At 43.2% G+C, this 18,577-nt stretch overlaps 2 protein-coding genes across 2 annotated transcripts; both read right to left on the bottom strand.

The window, feature by feature from the left end:
- Positions 1–3,522: 3,522 nt before the first annotated feature.
- Positions 3,523–6,576, bottom strand: LOC139411586 (growth arrest-specific protein 1-like). Its single transcript, XM_071158138.1, has one exon. It carries the CDS (start codon positions 5,720–5,722, stop codon positions 4,973–4,975), a length of 750 nt encoding a protein of 249 aa, XP_071014239.1. The 5' UTR covers positions 5,723–6,576; the 3' UTR covers positions 3,523–4,972.
- Positions 6,577–7,710: 1,134 nt separating this feature from the next.
- LOC139412226 (complexin-3-like) lies at positions 7,711–14,144 on the bottom strand. Its single transcript, XM_071159053.1, has 3 exons — positions 13,726–14,144; positions 9,654–9,741; positions 7,711–9,398 (listed from the first exon to the last, which is right to left on the bottom strand). Exons 1-3 carry the CDS (start codon positions 13,881–13,883, stop codon positions 9,174–9,176), a joined length of 471 nt encoding a protein of 156 aa, XP_071015154.1. The 5' UTR covers positions 13,884–14,144; the 3' UTR covers positions 7,711–9,173.
- Positions 14,145–18,577: the final 4,433 nt, after the last annotated feature.

Below are 18,577 nucleotides of genomic sequence, written 5' to 3'. Positions count from 1 at the left end.
AGTGCATGTCAGAGCAAAAACCAAGGCATGAGGTCGAAGGAATTCCATAGAGCTCCAAGACAAGTTTGTGTCGAGGCACAGATCTGGGAAACGGTACCAAAACAAATCTGCAGCATTGAAGGTCCCCAAGAACACAGTGGCCTCCATCATTCTTAAATGGAAGAAGTTTGGAACCACCAAGACTCTTCCTAGAGCTGGCCGCCCGGCCAAACTGAGCAATCGGGGGAGAAGGGCTTTGGTCAGGGAGGTGACCAAGAACCCGATGGTCACACTGACAGAGCACTAGAGTTCTTCTATGGAGATGAGAGAACCTTTCAGAAGGACAACCATCTCTGTAGCACTCCACCAATCAGGCCTTTATGGTAGAGTGGCCAGACGGAAGCCACTCTTCAGTAACTGGCACATGACGGCCCGCTTGGAGTTTGCCAAAAGGCACCTAAAGACTCTCAGACCATGAGAATCAAGATTCTCTGGTCTGATTAAACCAATATTGATATCTTTGGCCTGAATGCCAAGTGTCACGTCTGGAGGAGACCTGGCACCATTCCTACGGTGAAGCATGGTGGTGGCAGCATCATGCTGTGGGGATGTTTTTCAGTGGCAGGGACTGGGATTCTAGTCAGGATCGAGACAAAGATGAACAGAGCAAAGTAAAGAGAGATCCTTGATGAAAACCTGCTCCAGAGTGCTCAGGACCTCAGACTGGGGCGATGGTTCACCTTCCACCAGGACAACGTCCCTAAGCACACAGCCAAAACTACGCAGGAGTGGCTTCGGGACAAGTCTCTGAATGTCCTTGAGTGGTCCAGCCAGAGCCCGGACTTGAACCCGATCGAACATCTCTGGAGAGACCTGAAAATAGCTGTGTAGCAACGCCCCCCCATCCAACCTGACAGAGCTTGAGAGGATCTGCAGAGAAGAATAGGAGAAACTCCACAAACACAGATATGCCAAGCTTGTAGTGTCACACCCAAGAAGACTCAAGGCTGTAATCTCTGCCAAAGGTGCTTCAACAAAGTACTGAGTAAAGGGTCTGAATACTTATGTAAATGTGATATTTCTGTTTTTTATTTTTAATACATTAGCAACAATTTCAAAAAACAGTTTTTGCTTTGACATTATGGGGTATTGTGTGTAGATTGATGAGGAAAAACGATGAATCAATTTTAGAATAAGGCTGTAACAAAATGTGGAAAAAGTCAAGTGGTCTGAATACTTTTTTCCGAAGGGACTGTACTTGTAGTTCGGGTTGAAATGTAAAGCTTGGTAAAATAACATTGTGGTCTGAGTGTAAGGTTTCATGGATGTCTTGGTGAGTCTGTCACTGCCTGTTGGAGGCCTACTGCTGTCTCCTGGCCATAGTCACCATTTGGTTCCCTCTCCTGAGGACACAACTGGCCTGTTTCTATAACGTAAGGAGAGGAAGCCCTAATGTAATCCAGGGTAGCAGGGCGTGTAGAGGACTGGCATGAGCACCAGTAGAGATGGCGGTATACGCTATAAGGAGATGCCAAAAAGTTGAATAGTCAACCACTATGCCTTTTACCACTTTGACCCCCTTGCCAACCAACCACAGCCCTGTGGCATTGTGGGTTTAATTGGCTTCCATTTCAGTTCAGCTCCATCATGAGCACTTGTACCCTTTCCCCCTCTCCTGGGTCTCTATCAGCCTCTATTGGTACTCCTAATGGGACGACGGTGGAGCTGTATTGACATCAGCTAAAGTTATAAAGGGGGGGGGGGTTAATCCGTAAGGAACTAAGGACCTCTCAACTCTCCTACCCCCAAACACACACACATCAACCATTCACCGTGGGTAGACTGCTATCATGAATAGAACATTGTACAGATGAGAGACAAAACTCTCCCCTAAATCCCTGTGTCACCCCCTCTCGTAGGCCTGGGGGCAGGCAGGGGTTTGTTTCAGAGAAACGTTGAATAAAGATAATTTAGAAAATGGGCTCCAGCACACTGCAGCCTCTGTAAATCCTCCCTCTGCCGTCCCCCACTCACCCCAAGGCTCCCCTGCTTCTGTTTGTTTTGATTTTGTTCCCAGAAGCTGAGTGGGGGATTTGAAGGAGGGTGAGTTAGAGTTGGACAACTTTGAGATGCATGGCGATGGTTAGACAGATTGGCTGAGCCAAGTTAGGAGGGTCTTACCTCAACTATACAGAATCCCTTTCCCTCCCTTCCACTTCTAAATGTACAAGTGAAACGCACTTTTGAACAATCTAAGGACTGTCTGTTAGGCGTTACATTATTTTCTAAACAAAATACTTGCTCGTAAGTAAGCATTTCACTGTGAAGTCTACACGTTGTATTCGGCGCATGTGACCAATCAAATTTGATTTAGGTGAAGATGGGAAGGGGACAACTTGGTCAGTCTATTGTCAAAGGAACTATGAATTGAACACAAATTTCCTGTCATGACTTCAAATTCCACTTATCTTGACTCATTCAAACTTAATAGATTACATAACACTTCCATACAGTTTGTTAAGGACCTGTAAATAAAGAATTATTACTATGAGCTATTTGTGCCAAGGATTTATATTTACCTACTAACCTGCCTAAAACGTTATTAGCAGGATTTAGGAGATTAGTAGACACAAAAACACCCATTGCATTCTCACTGTGTTATAAAAGTGATACATTTATTAATGTGCTATATTTCCATATTATTTCTCTGAAAAGGTAATTGAAGACCAAGAGAACTGAGAAGCACTGTAAGGCTAAACGATCAAATGCACAATCCTGCATTCTCAAGAGTCGTGACTGACCTTTTAACACTGACACAGAAAGTGCCATTTACACACAAGTAATTAGGCACAATTTACTAGGAAGCAGTAACTTAAACCAGAAATGTCTCAAAGAGCACAGAGAGTCCTGGCCTTCTCTTCCAAATAAGATGTATTGTGCAGCCAGACACTTAACATTCCTGCTTGGGTTTCAGTTACACTGGGCCTGATCCCTAAAGTATTACACAATGCTGGTATTATGAAAGGTACACAGCAGTCACAAAGTTACTTGTGGTTTCAGCAGCCACAGGAGGCATTCATTTAGATGCAATCACCCTGTTCTAGGACTTGATTTAATATTGTGTCAACAAAATACGTGTCTCTAAAAACTTTTTACAAATTCCAGGGAAGATGGATGATATGAGAAGGGGTCCTGTTTTGTCTTTTCATGTAAAAGTTGCTATTGCCAGGACTACCAGAATTGCAAGTGTATCATTTCAAAGATCAACGCAGTAGATATTTAAAACGATTCCATGTCTGCTGGTCCTTTAGCTTTGCTTGGCAATGGCACAAGTTCACATTCAAAGGCGACACGTGACTTTGGAGCCTGATCCAAAATGACATTTTTCCCTTATTGAACATTCCAGTCTTCTCTACTTCCAGCGCAGTTACATTTGCCTATACTTTAGGTCTGATAGTTTTGGTGTGATGTTTAATTTAGTTGGGGGTTGGGAAACATTCCTACTTTTGAATAACATACAGGATGTCAAATAAACAGTTGGACTTTTTGACTCACACAATCATTTTATTACATAAATTATTTTCCATATATAACAAGTACCCATTATTTCTTTCCACACTGGTTGAGATGACAAATCTACCTGCAGAATTGTTTCAAAAACATTGTTTTTGTACATGTAAACTACTGCCATATTATTCATGAGGTGGTGTATTGACTGCAAAGTCACAATGGACAAAATTGGACACTAATTTACAGCATTAATATATGACATATACATGTAAAACATAAATTCCTTTTTTTGATGTATATAATTTAACATCAACATGACAGTTACATTTCCCTATGGACCAGCATCTACCCAACAAGGTGAAATAAAAAAGAAATGACTGACGATGATAACAAAAACAAAGATTAGTTTAGAAAAACTTCAAGTGACATCTTGTAAAGATAATGACAAGACACGGGAAGGATTAGCTTCATTAAAAAATAATGGAATAACTTCTTAGCTTTTTTCCCTTCTTACTAAATATCTAGGCTAACTGTCAAGCATGTTTCTGCCCTGGAAAGGAACCCATTACACTTTATATGAAATTAATAATAAATTAAACTAGGCCTATTAACAAGTAGCTTATGTACTGCTGTTCATAGTAATAAACTGGTATTTCTTATTTTTTTTCAGAGAAAAAACACTAGTGCCTCTTCTTTTGTCCATATAAGTCTATCATAAGCCCACATTCATCTTGTAGAGGCCAGTCTATAAGGAGAAGGGTGACTTCTTGCTTTCAATAAAGAAAGGGGGTCCCTAAAGGGGGAGAGTGGGGGGACATTTTAAATAAAACTATCAAGAGTGGGGGATGTGTCATGGGGGGTAGGGGGGCTGCTGGAGAGGCACTTCAGCTAATTTAACTAGGCCTACTTGATTCCAAACCCTTGTCTGTTCACTGGCAGTTCCCTACAAATATTTGAAGTGTGATGGCTGCAACAATGCAGAGGCCCCTAAAATAGAGAGGAAAGCAAACAGAAACTGGACTGGTCCAATGTTTATCTTAAGTCTTAATAAAGCCACACTCCAAGGACCATTGAGACGAAACTAAACAAATAGGCATAAGAGCTTAAAAGGTAGCCCAGAAGTAATGGCTGCAATGCCCAATGAGGAGTATTGTTACAATGAAGTCAAGTTTGGTTCACTTCTCCCTAAACAATCACTTTATGGATCTTTACACTCCAGAACAGTTTCGACCTAGGATATTTCATGAGTAGCCTAGGCCTAGTTTGCAAACTGAATTGGTGGTCTGAATGTCCTGACCATTCTTGTGTCCCAGATTAAGGCATCACATCAAAATATGAAAAATCAATTAGGCCCATAGGAGATTACTAGGAGCAAATAGTATTCGCTACATCAAACCCACGTGCTCATTAGATTGGACCCGTCCCCGAGCAGACTGTCCTGTCTGTCCAACTGAGAGGTCACAACAAGAGGTCACATTCAGTCTCAAAAGAATATCCGTGCAAGAGTGATGCATAATAAGGCCATATAGCTCGACAGCTGCGAGGAACTAGAATTTGAGTCAGGAGGATATATCTCCTCTATTTTCGAATCATAGTCTTCATCCTCATACATATCGTCCATATCTGCCTGGTCTGAAATAACACTGTGGTCTCCAATCTGGCAAAGTTTGCTCATGTTCTCCTTGACTACCTCACAGAACGGCCTTTCCACCCCGTCGCACACACACTGGTTTAGTAGCATGCCATTTGGGATGAATAGCATCTGTTGTATTGTGGCTTTGCACCTGGAGGAGCATTTCCTTCCATTGAAGAGTTGCCCACAGTAAGACAAGTAGGCTGTCAGGGAGGAGTGGCAGCCGGTGTCCTCCTCACAGCGTTGACGGGCCTCTGTGCATCCTATCCCCCCCGCGTCTCCAGGATACCTTCGGGGGAGGCATGGCTCAATCGCCCGCTTTGCATCCCTACACTCCATGTCCTGACCACAGTCACACCTCTCGAGGTAAGGACCGTTGCGGGTGTGATTCAGTCTTATCAACGCGTTGATACAGTGGCTGGGGCATTGCCTCCTGGTGCCTCTAATGTTTCCTTCACAGGCGGCTAGATACTGGCTATATGCAAGCTCACAGTCTGCCTCCTCATGGCATCGGAGCAGGGCTTGCCAACATATTAACTGGGCATCTAGCGCCAACAGCACCGATGAGAAGAGCGCCAGAGCGCTGCACCAACTTTTCATGCTGGAGAGAGCTCTAGTTCGACGATGCGCACATTTTCCTCCAGTTAGTGCGGGACAGCCAAGTCTATGATGAATTTAAAACGTAATGTAACTAATAAATCCATTTAGTATGAGGCGTTTATGGTCCAAACATAAATGTGTTTAGTAGGCATTCATGGTCCAAACATAAATGTGTTTAGTAGGCCTAGCTACAAACCTAAAGATGTCCCTCTGTCTCTCCAATACACGCTTGACAGTTGTGGAATAATAGTCCGTTTTATGCGGTAGAATGAATCCAGTCTGGGACGGATGAGTAAAAATGTTGAAATCCTTTGCATAGAGTCAGCTACGCAACAAAGCAATACTATCCCTCGCAAATCTGTCACAGTCGTGTCAGTAAAAATGGAACAAAAAGTGACCACATGCGCAGTCCAAAGTTCGGACACCTACTATCCACATTTCGTGCCCTCGTTTGAAAGCATAACTCTTTACTCTTGTTTTTCAAAATATGTCCAACTTTCTTGGGTTTAAAAAACGTTCATATTTTCCATGTTCCATTCCATACTATTTTGGTTGAATTCATTAGGACTGCCTCTTCTCACTGTAGCATTTCCTCTCGCTATGTGTCTTTGTCCCCCTCTTGCAGTTACGCTTCACGCTTCGTTAATCTTTTCCCCACAACACCCCTCCTTTTCCAGAAAAAGAAAGGATAGTTTTCCTTGCCCCCTCTCCCATTTACAATCCTGGTCAACGATTGGTCGTCATTGAGGAGTTCGTGGGACTCATTTCTATAGCAACGTAGTTTTTGGCAATCTGCTCGTCATACAGGATAAATAAAATGTTTATAAATTTAATGAAACTCACGACCTGTGTGGTCCCCTTTACAAAACACGTCAACGTTTGGGGAGGTAGTGAGTGTGGGGCGCACACAAGCCCCCTAGCAGTCGACAGAAAGCATTCCATTGCTAGAAGCTCACATCTGCACCCACTGCTCCACTTTTAAGTGCAGAAAAAACAAATCTGTTCCTTTTTAACGATAACTCGATGAGGGAAACCTCTATGAAAACCGTCGCACAGTGAGGGTTTCACTTAAAGTTCTACTAATTGTCGCCCTTTTCACTCTCCCTCACGCTGTTCTTTCTAGTGAGTTTTTAAGCCCTGATTGATAGAACAGAATGGAAGAGAATAGTATTTTCTGGCCCGTTTCACCCCAATTGTGTCAGATTGGCCATGCAGTGGCACAGTGTCTTTCTAGGCTGAAGATTGTTCACGCCCTGCGCCTATCAATAGAGGAAGGTTTCAGCATCAATATATTTTACAGCTCTCCCCTTTCACACCGCACTTGAAAACTACCAATAGCTCAGGCTTCTCTGCTATTGAAATGCTAACTAACGTGTTTTGAAAAAAGCGATTGGAAAAACCCGTAGCGACACCCGGGCTGTCTAGAAATGTCACAAAGCAGTTTCTGGCTGGCTTCTCCCTGAAAAACACTGTACACTTTTGCAAAAAGCCATTGATTCTGCCAGATGGCTGAGCTTATTATCAGACTTCACTGGAAGGTAAAGTTGCCACTAATAATGGTTATAATAAAAAATAATAACATCATTATAAAGGTTAACTTAAGAACGTGGTTATAACAATGGTTATACATATACATACATATACATATACAACTGTAACATAATAATTTGGCCTTTCAGTATTGTAATGATAATAATTTCATGATAATAATTAGGGGCTAATATGGATTTTGGATTAAATTCCGTTTGTCATTAATTCAACAATCACTAATCAACAAACATTCCGATTACGTTGTATTTTTGTCTCCACCTAGTGTTCAGAACATTAGGTTTTGGTTTTATAGCATCAAACGATGGCTACTGTAAATTATATGTTAGAAATCTTCCGTCCTTGAGTTTCTGACCAGATGGTCAGACAGGCTGGAAAACAAATGGAGAAACATGAAGCATACATCATAAAAATCTGTTTATTATGCTTTCAACAGTCAGTCAAAAATCAATACAGCATTGAACAACAAAGATGATGTAAAAGAAGCAAAGAGTGGACAGGAAACAGAAACATCATGAACAACATGTCTCTTCCTGAAATATCATCATGAGATCAACCTGAATCACCCCATAGGGTGACTGGAAATGAAATAATGTATTTTTGTTGGCTTTATAGTATCATTGCAGGTCACACACTTTAATACAGATAGGTATGTATAGGTGATCAGGCTCTGTAAGACTTGAGTAAGAATTCATTATATTCACACTTGTTTGTTTTGCTTCATGGAACTGACAAGAAAACACAAAGTAGCTATCACATAAAACAAGCTACTAAGGCATGTTCACCATCCTTTCTTCAAATGCTATTACTGTAATGTCACGAAAGGGCTGTTCAACTATTACAAGACATGAACCACTGCATTTAAGAAATATATACTGTATATTACTGTAATTCAAATAAGGTTGACAAACCCCTCTCCTGCTCTCACCTGCGTCTTTATTTAGTGATACAACAACAAATCAGACAAATATCAAGTACTATATGTTCATATATGTTCATAGTATTGTGTACTTATTAAACACTATGACCAGCACTCAGCCAGAGGATGACATTTTCAAAGACAGCATTTGGCATATCATAGCGTTTAAACGACACCAAACCACCAGCACAAAACAACACTGAGATGGAGAGGTCATGGTCAATATGAGGACAGGTTAAAGGCTAGAGTTGAAAGGTTAGATGGGTTGGCATCACAGAGGACGAGCTGTCTCTTAGCAAGGCCCCAACGAGTTAATGACCATAGACTAGATGGACAACAGAACAGGCAAACCGCAAATACATTTACACCTGCGATAGATATAACAGACACTTGGTTTGTAATGTACTGAATGTGGTCCCAAGACAAGAACGTTTGATTTAGTCTCACACTTAATATGACTAGTTGATATACTTTGTGCCATTGTCTAAATTATTTTTGGCGAAGGGTCTTTGGCATAAGACTATTACTCTGATTACCCCACAGCTTAGACAGTGTTTACTCTGATTCCCCCACAGCTTAGACAGTGTTTACTCTGATTACCCCACAGCTTAGACAGTGTTTACTCTGATTCCCCCACAGCTTAGACAGTGTTTACTCTGATTCCCCCACAGCTTAGACAGTGTTTACTCTGATTCCCCCACAGCTTAGACAGTGTTTACTCTGATTCCCCCACAGCTTAGACAGTGTTTACTCTAATTCCCCCACAGCTTAGACAGTGTTCACTCTGATTCCTTGGCCAGGAGCTGCTGCAGTATGTTTGTGTATGTGAGGCAGTGTTGACTGTATGTGTGTGTATTCAAAGCAACATGACTATCAACGTTTGTACATGATCATAGATCATATCTTACACAGATCCTTTGTTGTATAGATAAAGAAAGTAAGGGAGGGAGAGAGAGAGAGCAGGAATTCAATCAGCCAGCCAGATCACATGAGATTGCACTTTTCAGCAGACTGTTTGAGGTCTTCCAGCGTGGCCTGGGCCTTGTCCTTCAGCTGGTCCATGTCCACATTCTGGATGTTGGTCAGCTGGCCCAGGACAGACGTTTTGGACGCCTCCTCCTTGTTGTCATCAGCGATCATCTTGGCTAGCTCTGTGGGCAGCTCCACGTCATCCCCCGCCTGCTGGATCTGAGTGTCATCCAGCTCATTCTGGGTCGTACACACAGTGGAGACAGACACACACACACAGGCCAGTGGGAGAGGGTGTAGGGAGCGAGGGCAAAGGAAAGGGAGAGGAATGAGATGATTGAGACATAGGGAGAAAAGAAAGAGAGTACAAACAGAGCACATTTGTATGGTGTTTTTGCTTCAAGGACACAACCTAGATCTGACCCTGTAATAACTGTAATAACATGTAGTAAGAAAATGCTTGAATCAAATATGCAGAATCAGTAATGGATGTACCTTTGGCAGTCTGTATTTGTCCCGGAAGTGACTTCTAACTGTTGCCCGCTCAGCTTTCTTCTGCGCAAAACTAGCATCTCGTTCCTGCCTGGGTTAAACCAGAGAGAAAATGGTTAACAGCGGATTAAATAGTGTCGCTGCATGTAAACGCACGCACGCACGCACGCACGCACGCACACACACACACACACACACAACGTCTGCAAAGGTGGGATGATCTCAAGGCATTACTCAAATTGATGCTTCATAACAAACGCCTCCTTCATAACCTCCATAATTAGACGGAAGGATTAAGGATTTAACAGCATTAGTGGCAATGTGTAACTGACATGGGCTAATTGAGTGACTGTCAGTGACTGACATAACAAGAAGCGGCTTCCTATGTTGCTTATGCCCAGGGCTGGCCCTGTATCCCCTGAATGATAGGGATATGACCTTGTCATTGGCCATGCACATGTATCATGCCATTATTTACAGTACTGTATGCACTATGATGTCATGCTGTCATTCAGACCACACTGTTGGCATGATCACATAGGTCTCGTGACATCACCTCGATGCTATAATGATAATTTAATTAATCCATAAGGCTCCATAATGTCAACATGTCACGGTATGGATTGTTGTTAGATTTGTTTGTAATGCGATGTATCACAAATGCACAAATTCATTGGTTACTATTAACCACATAGCTCAGCCATCGCAGTCAGTAATGAAAAGGTCGCTGCTTCGAATACCTGATTGGCCACCTTGGCTAGCGTACACTGCGCCCAGCCCGCCACAGGAGTCGCTGGTGCGCGATGAGACCCTACCGACCAAGCCCTCCCCAACCCGGGCGACGCTAGGCCAATTGTGCGTCGCCCCACGGACCTCCCGGTCGCGGCCGGTTACGACAGAGCCTGGGCGCGAACCCAGGACTCTGATGGCACAGCTGGCGCTGCAGTACAGCGCCCTTAACCACTGCGCCATCCGGGAGGCCTGATAATAGATTTTTATACCACTGTGGATCTCATAGTGAGGGCTGAAACAAAAGAACACAGGGAGCCCTCTGCTGAGCTGCACTCTGACTCAAGAGTCCAGGCCAACAGAAGGTGGACAAGCAGCAGTAACACCTGGGGGTAGAGGAGGAGGGAGGGAGGCAGAGAGAGGCTCTTGCAGTCAGATCCAGATGCAGTCTATTGCCGGTCCACTGCTCACCTGGGGAATTATATTCAGACTTCTGGGATGTAGAGCAGCATTGACTCACTGACTGACTAGCACTCACCTATTTCTACAGCTGCTAACTTAGTGAGCCCACAGAAACCTAGGATCACACCACTCTACAGAACTCTACACCCTTCCAACCCAGAGCCTAGGACAACACCACTCTACAGAACTCCACGTACAGCAATACTGCAATACTACCCATTTGGTAACTCCAGCAGAGGGCAGACAAGAGACAGTTTGTGTTTTCCGTGGCAGCCCTCTTAGTATTACTCAAATAATCTTTGTCCCTAATTTTCCAATAATCAGATTGAAATAGATTGAAAGATTGAAAGACAAGACTAGACCTACAACTTGCACCAAACATTCCGAAGCAGACTCCATGAACCGAGGTGATGTCACGAGACCTATGTGATCATGCCAACAGTGTGGTCTGAATGACAGCATGACATCATAGTGCATACAGTACTGTAAATAATGGCATGATACATGTGCATGGCCAATGACAAGGTCATATCCCTATCATTCAGGGGATACAGGGCCAGCCCTGGGCATAAGCAACATAGGAAGCCGCTTCTTGTTATGTCAGTCACTGACAGTCACTCAATTAGCCCATGTCAGTTAATGTGTTTTAATTGGTAAATTAGTTTGCCCAGCTATCTAAACTAGTAATCTTGGCCGAATTACCAACCGAGCACGAAGGGTGATCTCCAGGGGGCCCCAATTGATTTTGTTAGTCACTCTCATTCAAATATCATATAAACATGGGAAAATGCATGGCAAAATTTATAGAATGTAGAATGTATAAAACTTGCTTTAAAACTCCAAAATGTTCTCTCCGCTGTCAAGGGGGGGGCACTAAAATGTTTTGCCCGTGGGCCCCCCCAACCAAATCTCGCCTTGGTCCCCCAAAAGGCTAGGGCTGGCCCTGAGTGTACAAAACATTAAGAACACCTTCCTAATATTGAGTTTTTTGCCCTCAGAACAGCCTCAATGCGTCGGGGCATGAACTCTACAAGGTATCGAAAGCGTTCCACAGGGTTCCACAGGGATGCTTCCCACAGTTGGTTGGATGTCCTTTGGGTGGTGGACCATTGTTGATACACATTGAAAACTGTTGACCATGAAAAACCCAGCAGCGTTGCAGTTCTTGACACAAACCGGTGCACATGGCACCTATTACCATACCCTGTTCAAAGGCACTTAAATATTTTGTTATTCCCTTACACCCTCTGAATGGTACACATACACAATCCATGTCTCAATTGTTTCAAGGCTTAAAAATCCTTCTTTAACCTGTCTCCTCCCCTTCATCTACACAGATTGAAGTGGATTTAACAAGTCACATAACTTTCACCTGGATTCACCTTGTCAGTCTATGTTATGGAAAGAACAGGTGTTCTTAATGTTTTGTTCACTCAGTGTATATTCACAGTGGCATTACTGTTATCTTGCCCACTATGAATTTACATGAGCATGTAAACCACCACACAGCAGCACATAAGCCAGCTCTCTGTGACAGCCAATGGTAGAGCTCCTGATGGCACTGAGATGACGAGTCTTGTGTCTTCTCCTCTCAAGGGCATCATATAACCAGGGGATGTCATTGTGACTACTGTGCCTGATAACATGATTATATATGACATGCCACTGCAAACAACCCCATTCCAACAACCCTATTCTCCTTGGATTATACAAAGCACTGACACCAGACTTTGTGCTATGATCTATTGTATGGCGGTAGCCACATTATAATAGCCCACCTCCCCTGAAGCCCAGTGTAATGTATGATGGTATGGGATTGAGGTCAAAGTGGGCTGTGGACAGTTGAGGCTAGTCTCTGAGGGGAGTCAGTGGATGCTCCACCATGTCTGACATGTCAACAGTAAACAGGCTGTTTGTCCTGGAGCCTGGAGCCATGTGACCTTAAGCCAGGGTAGTGCCCTGTAGTAAAACCCATTTCTTTTTAATGAAGTATACTTTTCATATAGATACAGGTGTGTGTGGAGGCACTGTACATGATAAGACACATTTCAAGGGTATTTTTTCACAGGACAAGATATATGTTCAGATTTCTTAGCTTTTGTAGAGTGATCGGTTTCAAACCTTGAGGACATCTTCTCCTCTCACATATGGGAATTTGAAGTAAAGTCAATTCAATTAGCAGATGTTTTATGATGTGGACAGAGGACAGTCTATGGCTATGGCAATGGGTTTCTATGTTATACCCAGATAAAAATACATTTCAAGATCAGAGATACTCACATCAGACTCATTTATTCTGTTGAGGTGTCTACTCTTTGTGAACAAAATGAAGATAGAGGCCTACATCACAGGGACATGCATGAAAAGGGGGGGGGGGGACTATTTGGAGAGCTCATAGATGATGATATTCAAAATGTTACATCAATACATTTTGAGATAAATTGGACATAAAAGTAACTGAATTCATGTTCTAGAATGGATCTGAGGACAATTATCAACCTGAAGCATTAGGATATGCCTATTGGGAAACGAGCCGTTTTACAGTATAATTGGGCATTAAACTCAACTGTGATTACTGACACATTTTTGTTTCTAGTCTATTGCAAGAATTCCAATGGAAAACCGTCCTATACAGCCCAATTCTTGAAACCTGAAAGAAAACTAATTTATCGAGTGTAGCAGCTACGTGGTGAGCTCGGGAGCACGCCGTGGATCCCACTGATGCGTAAAATAGTGCATGGCGCACTGGGGCTAATAAAGGCACGCGCTCAGCTGCGTCTTTACATTGGACATTACACATAATAAACGCCGCTTTATAGTACGCAAACCCTTTCAAAAACTATAGGCTATTCAAATGGATCGATAAACTTGGGTTTGGTCTTACTTTTCCTCCTCTAACTGTTGTTGATATTGTTCAAATTCCTCCTGGGTCATTCCTGCCGCTGCGGCTTCCGATTTCTCTCCTTCGGGCTTTTCCTCAGTCAAACCCCCGGTCAGGTTCTTCACATGCCCTCCCACCATTTGTTTCACCATAAAAGCCATCTTTCTCCCTCTTAAGAGTCCGTTAACTGACCGGGTCAGAACGTGGACCTTTGATGCGCTCTTGATGAAAGCTGAGTAAATCAATGTATATCCATCCACCGAGGTGTCTCAAAAATATATGGATAAAGTCAATACAATCATCCAACTGTTTTACTCTCGACCCTCAGTCTCGCACCGCTGTGAGGGAATGAGAACCTACGCGTTTCAGCACCTGTGCCAATGGACAGCTCCGCGTTGAGGGTGGAGGTTAGCAAGAGAGGACGTGGCTGCACAAATATCTGAGTCAATAAATTTGACTCTCAACTCTACCAATCGTGTTTTTTCCCCCAAACCCAACCCCCACTCCCTTTGCCCAATCCCACGGATCGCTGGATTAAGCGTGCGCTTTCACGATGCGCCCTAGCACCACACGTGGGTTCCCGTGATTCGCCGTCTGATTTGACTCAGTATTGAGTCAGACAGGCGCTCCTCACATTCACCACGGACTCCGGCAGGGACAGACACACGTGACGTGTCTGCTAGCTGTTTTGTATGGTTTTGATGCCCGTGCGTCTTTGGGGTCCTTTTGTGCGCTTTTTTGTTGTTTTGAAAATCATAGGGTTTCCAAACGCATTTATGTCATATGAAATAATCCGATCCAATTTGAAGAAATACATCACTTATTATTATTTTGGCATCATTTGTCCTGTGTAGTATAGTCTAATACTATTTTTTTTCAAAAGTTAATGTGGAATATCATCTGTTTTCCACTGAGCGCACATAAACATGTGTCTCATATAGAGTGGGGGTGGGTAGTTGTCTGCTGCTCAGGGAAAGAGAGAGAGAGAGAAAGAGAGCAAGAGAGAGAGAGAGCGAGAGCAGCTCCTGCAGGCAAACTGGTGTGTAATTGCATTTGAAAGGAATGTTGCACAAACCTCAATAAACAGTTGTCCATGCCCCTGATAAAGGCTATTTTGCTTTATGGTTTACACACAGACCACACACTCACATCACTCAGATCTATTTGATCCTTCACCGCCAGGTCATTAACAGTGTGTCTCACCTAACCTATCTCCATACACAACAGTACAGGAAAAGGGTATGGTGTTACAAATTAGTGAGACCAATTAGAGATCAGAATGTTTCCTTTTTCTAGGCCTAAGTGTGTCTGCTGGCCTCTACTGTAGGGGTCGTCATTAAGACAATGTTATTTAAATATTTGGATACAGATCTCTTGCTCTCTCTGCCCCCCTCTCTCTCCCTCCTCTCTCTCTGTCTCCACCCTGTCTTTTTCTTAAATCCCAAAAATGTGAAATGTATACTCTCCACAGATACAGTATGAGGTGCATCTTCAATTAACAACTTTTGCGTCATGATGTGCGCAGCACGCCTGACACCAAGAAGCATGCCCTACTTTCCAGTGGATTAGGAGAGACAGATCATGTCTCAATGCACTCTGTCACTGGCTTAACAGACCCACCTAGGTAGTTTCAAATCCCCTGGCTGCCAAACTTCAAAGCCTCCTCTACATAAAGTAAATTGAATTATAACTTTCCAAATAAAGTATGATCGAATTGTAATCTGTGTAAAATATAAGAAGAGGAGGAGATGTGAGGATATGTTTCTTATTTAAGCACAAGTGTTCTCCTGGGACCTGCTCTCTGATCACAGCTCAGGTCTCGTCTTGTCTCACACACTGCTCGTCATGAGTCACCATTCAGCCCTGGATAAGGAGGTTGCATACAGACCCATATTAATATACGTTATGTCAATTATACAGACGCACAGTATATAGACTGCAGATACCAGTGGGACCAGGGTGTTTGAGGGTCTCCAGGGGCATCCATTCTACTGCAGGCCATGTCACATGAGCGTGCGTAGTGGTGGTGGTGAGGAGGATACTGATATTGATACAGCATGGTGCTTCAGCTTTTCTACATTATATATACTCAAATAGGCCTATACAGTTACTCTGTAATTGATGACTCTGACAGACAGAGGATATAAATCTATCTCAATCTCCCTGTGCATCTCTCTCTTCCTCTCTCTCTCTCTGCTCAAGGACTGAATCACCACCAATCTTCTCAGACAAACAAGCTTGTTGAATCTTTGAATGTTAAGTACTGGTATGTAAAATTCAAAACGCGAAAATACAACAACATGTCTCTGCATTGGAGTAATTATTCAGAAAATCCTTAGTTTCATTAATAGGTTGCCATTTTCTGTTCATTTTAGTCTAGATGATGAAAAAACAGATATTCATTGCTCTGCAGGACATATTCTTACATACTGGTAAGTGCCAAAATAAAGGAAACACCAACATAAGGCATGTTATTAATAGGGCGTTGGGCCACCTCGAGCCAGAACAGCTTCAATGCGCATTGGCATAGATTCTACATGTGTCTGGAACTCTATTGGAGGGATGTGACACCATACTTCCACAACAAATTCCATCATTGGGTGTTTTGTTGATGGTGGTGGAAAACGCTGTCTCAGGCACCGCTCCAGAAACTCCCATATGTGTTCAATTGGGTATAGATCTGGTGACTGAGAAGGCCATGGCATATCGTTTGAATAATTTTCATGCTCATCAAACCATTCAGTACCACTCGTGCCCTGTGGATGGAGGGATTGTCATCCTATGGGGGGGCATAGCCATGGTAGCCAAAATAATGACCTGCCCAGCATTTGTATACATGACTCTAAACATGATGTGATGTTAATTACTTAATTAACTCAGGAACCACACCTGCTTTCAATATACTTTGTATCCCTCATTTACTCAAGTGTTTCCATTAGATTGAATGTTCTGTGAAAATGACCAATGGAGCTATATGCAAAGTATAGACGTGACCCATGAGTGCGTTAATGAAAATGTCTCACACAAACCCTTATATAATGAGCACGCATGGACAAGCACTTTACACACAAACCCCAACAGAACTTTGCGGGCCTGTCTGGGTGAGGGCACAGCTGGCCCTGCCTCAGCCTCAGCCTGCCTGGATCAGCCTATTTCTGTGTTTGTGTGTCACAGTGTAGCATATGGAGCTGTAGCTGAGGGGCTTGATTGCTGTGACCTCTGAGACATAACCCCAGTTCAGTGTGAAGGGGGTAGATGTACTACCCAAGGAACCATCTCCCCTCTGACTTCCCATGTTCTGATTAACTGGTACTAACTGGTCCAGTGAAAATACACACACAGAGTATCCTTATCCTCCAGGTAGGAAATCACCAGCAGAATTTACAAATGTGCTGCTCACTAAATGTGACTTGAGCATTTCCAGTGATTAGTGTGAGTAAACGTGACAGAGAGCACCATGCTATCGATCTCTCTGGGTTAGGCAGGTGGTGGTGGTGTTTAGGATTACCAAACGATGGGATAGAGACTCCTGTATGTCAGCCATCCCTTCTGATACTCAACAGAGGTCACACCTTTGTTTCCTCAGACGAGGGCTTAAAATCCTCATGTAACTACTGACTGCAGCAGCACACAATAGAATGGTTCAGGGAGCTTTGCTTGCTTGGAGCTCTACAGCGATGAGTATATGCAGTCATCAGCTGGTGCAGGGCTGTCACTTACTTTGCCTAAGGGACCATTTCTACAAAGGCAATTATCCAGAGGGTCACTCACTTTTCACCTGCGGTGCTTGAACAAAACAATCTAATGCTAGGAATGACCTAATTCCATTGTGTGGAGTGTTGTTTCTCCAACATCAAATCTTTTGAAATAATCCAAGAGGCAAGTGTTGCTTGGTGTTAGTGTTACATCATGGCAGGCTGCACACAGCCCATGGACAGCATGTTTGACACGCCTTAGGTTCGTTTTTTAGGTGCTAAACTACATTCTGGGTCACGATGCTAAAACTGGGCCTTCCACTTACATCACTGTCTACCATATAAGCAACATATTATGTTGCGGCTTAGCATGAGTATGAAGACATTCTAAGTGGTAGTGGAGGTCAGGAGGCTTTAACATGAATAGAAAACCATGGGCATCATAATGTAGATTGGATATGAATCTTTATTTGATTTATTTAACCTTCATTTTATCAAGGAGTCATACTGAGACTCATTTACAGATGAGCCCTGAATGACAAAGTACAGAAAATACACACATCAATATAAATACATAATGCAAGCAGAAAGAAAAACTAGGTCATACATTTTTTTCTTAGAATGCGCCATATCCTGAATATGAGCCTAAGGTAAGTTACATCATGCAACACAAGACTGGTCCATACCAGCTTCCTATTCACTTAAACCTTGTACATTTCACCCTCAACCGCTCTCTGTCCCCTTCTCTCCCATTACCTCACATTCCCACCCTTCCCATCTCTTCAATTCTCTCTCTACCCCTCCACATCTCTCCCTCCCTCCATCCTGTATTTTCCTGATGTAGTCCAGTTGCCTGAGAGGGAGAGCAGAGCATAATAAGGTAGTGCTGACTGTGGTGAAATGGGATGCAATAGCCGGAAGATTCTCTTTCATCTGAATTGCTGCAAACAATTGGCAATGAGAGGGCGAAAAGAGAGAGGAATGGTGAGAGAGGGAGAAGGGAGGAGTGGTAAAATGAGGATGGGGAGGAGAGGAAGTGGAGGAAATAGGGTTAGAGGATAAGGGAAAGGTCAGAGGTGACTGGGGGCAGGAGCAGGAGTGGTGAATGGTGATGGTAATGTATGTCAAATTAAATCAAAATAAAACTTTGTCACATGCAT

The sequence above is a fragment of the Oncorhynchus clarkii genome, chromosome 6 (genome assembly GCF_045791955.1).
Source record: "Oncorhynchus clarkii lewisi isolate Uvic-CL-2024 chromosome 6, UVic_Ocla_1.0, whole genome shotgun sequence".
Lineage (NCBI taxonomy): Eukaryota > Metazoa > Chordata > Actinopteri > Salmoniformes > Salmonidae > Oncorhynchus > Oncorhynchus clarkii.
The sequence above is the reverse complement of the archived record's forward strand: the minus strand, read 5'-3'. Positions and strand labels throughout refer to the sequence as shown.

Bases quoted from the DNA above. Each gene is read 5' to 3' on its own strand.
- LOC139412226 (XM_071159053.1), bottom strand. From the start codon at position 13,883: ATGGCTTTTATGGTGAAACAAATGGTGGGAGGGCATGTGAAGAACCTG. The intron at 9,742-13,725 runs GTAAGACCAAAC...GGTTTAACCCAG, and splicing joins CAACAGTTAGAGGAGGAAAA to GCAGGAACGAGATGCTAGTT. The intron at 9,399-9,653 runs GTACATCCATTA...TGTACGACCCAG, and splicing joins ACAAATACAGACTGCCAAAG to AATGAGCTGGATGACACTCA.
- LOC139411586 (XM_071158138.1), bottom strand. From the start codon at position 5,722: ATGAAAAGTTGGTGCAGCGCTCTGGCGCTCTTCTCATCGGTGCTGTTG.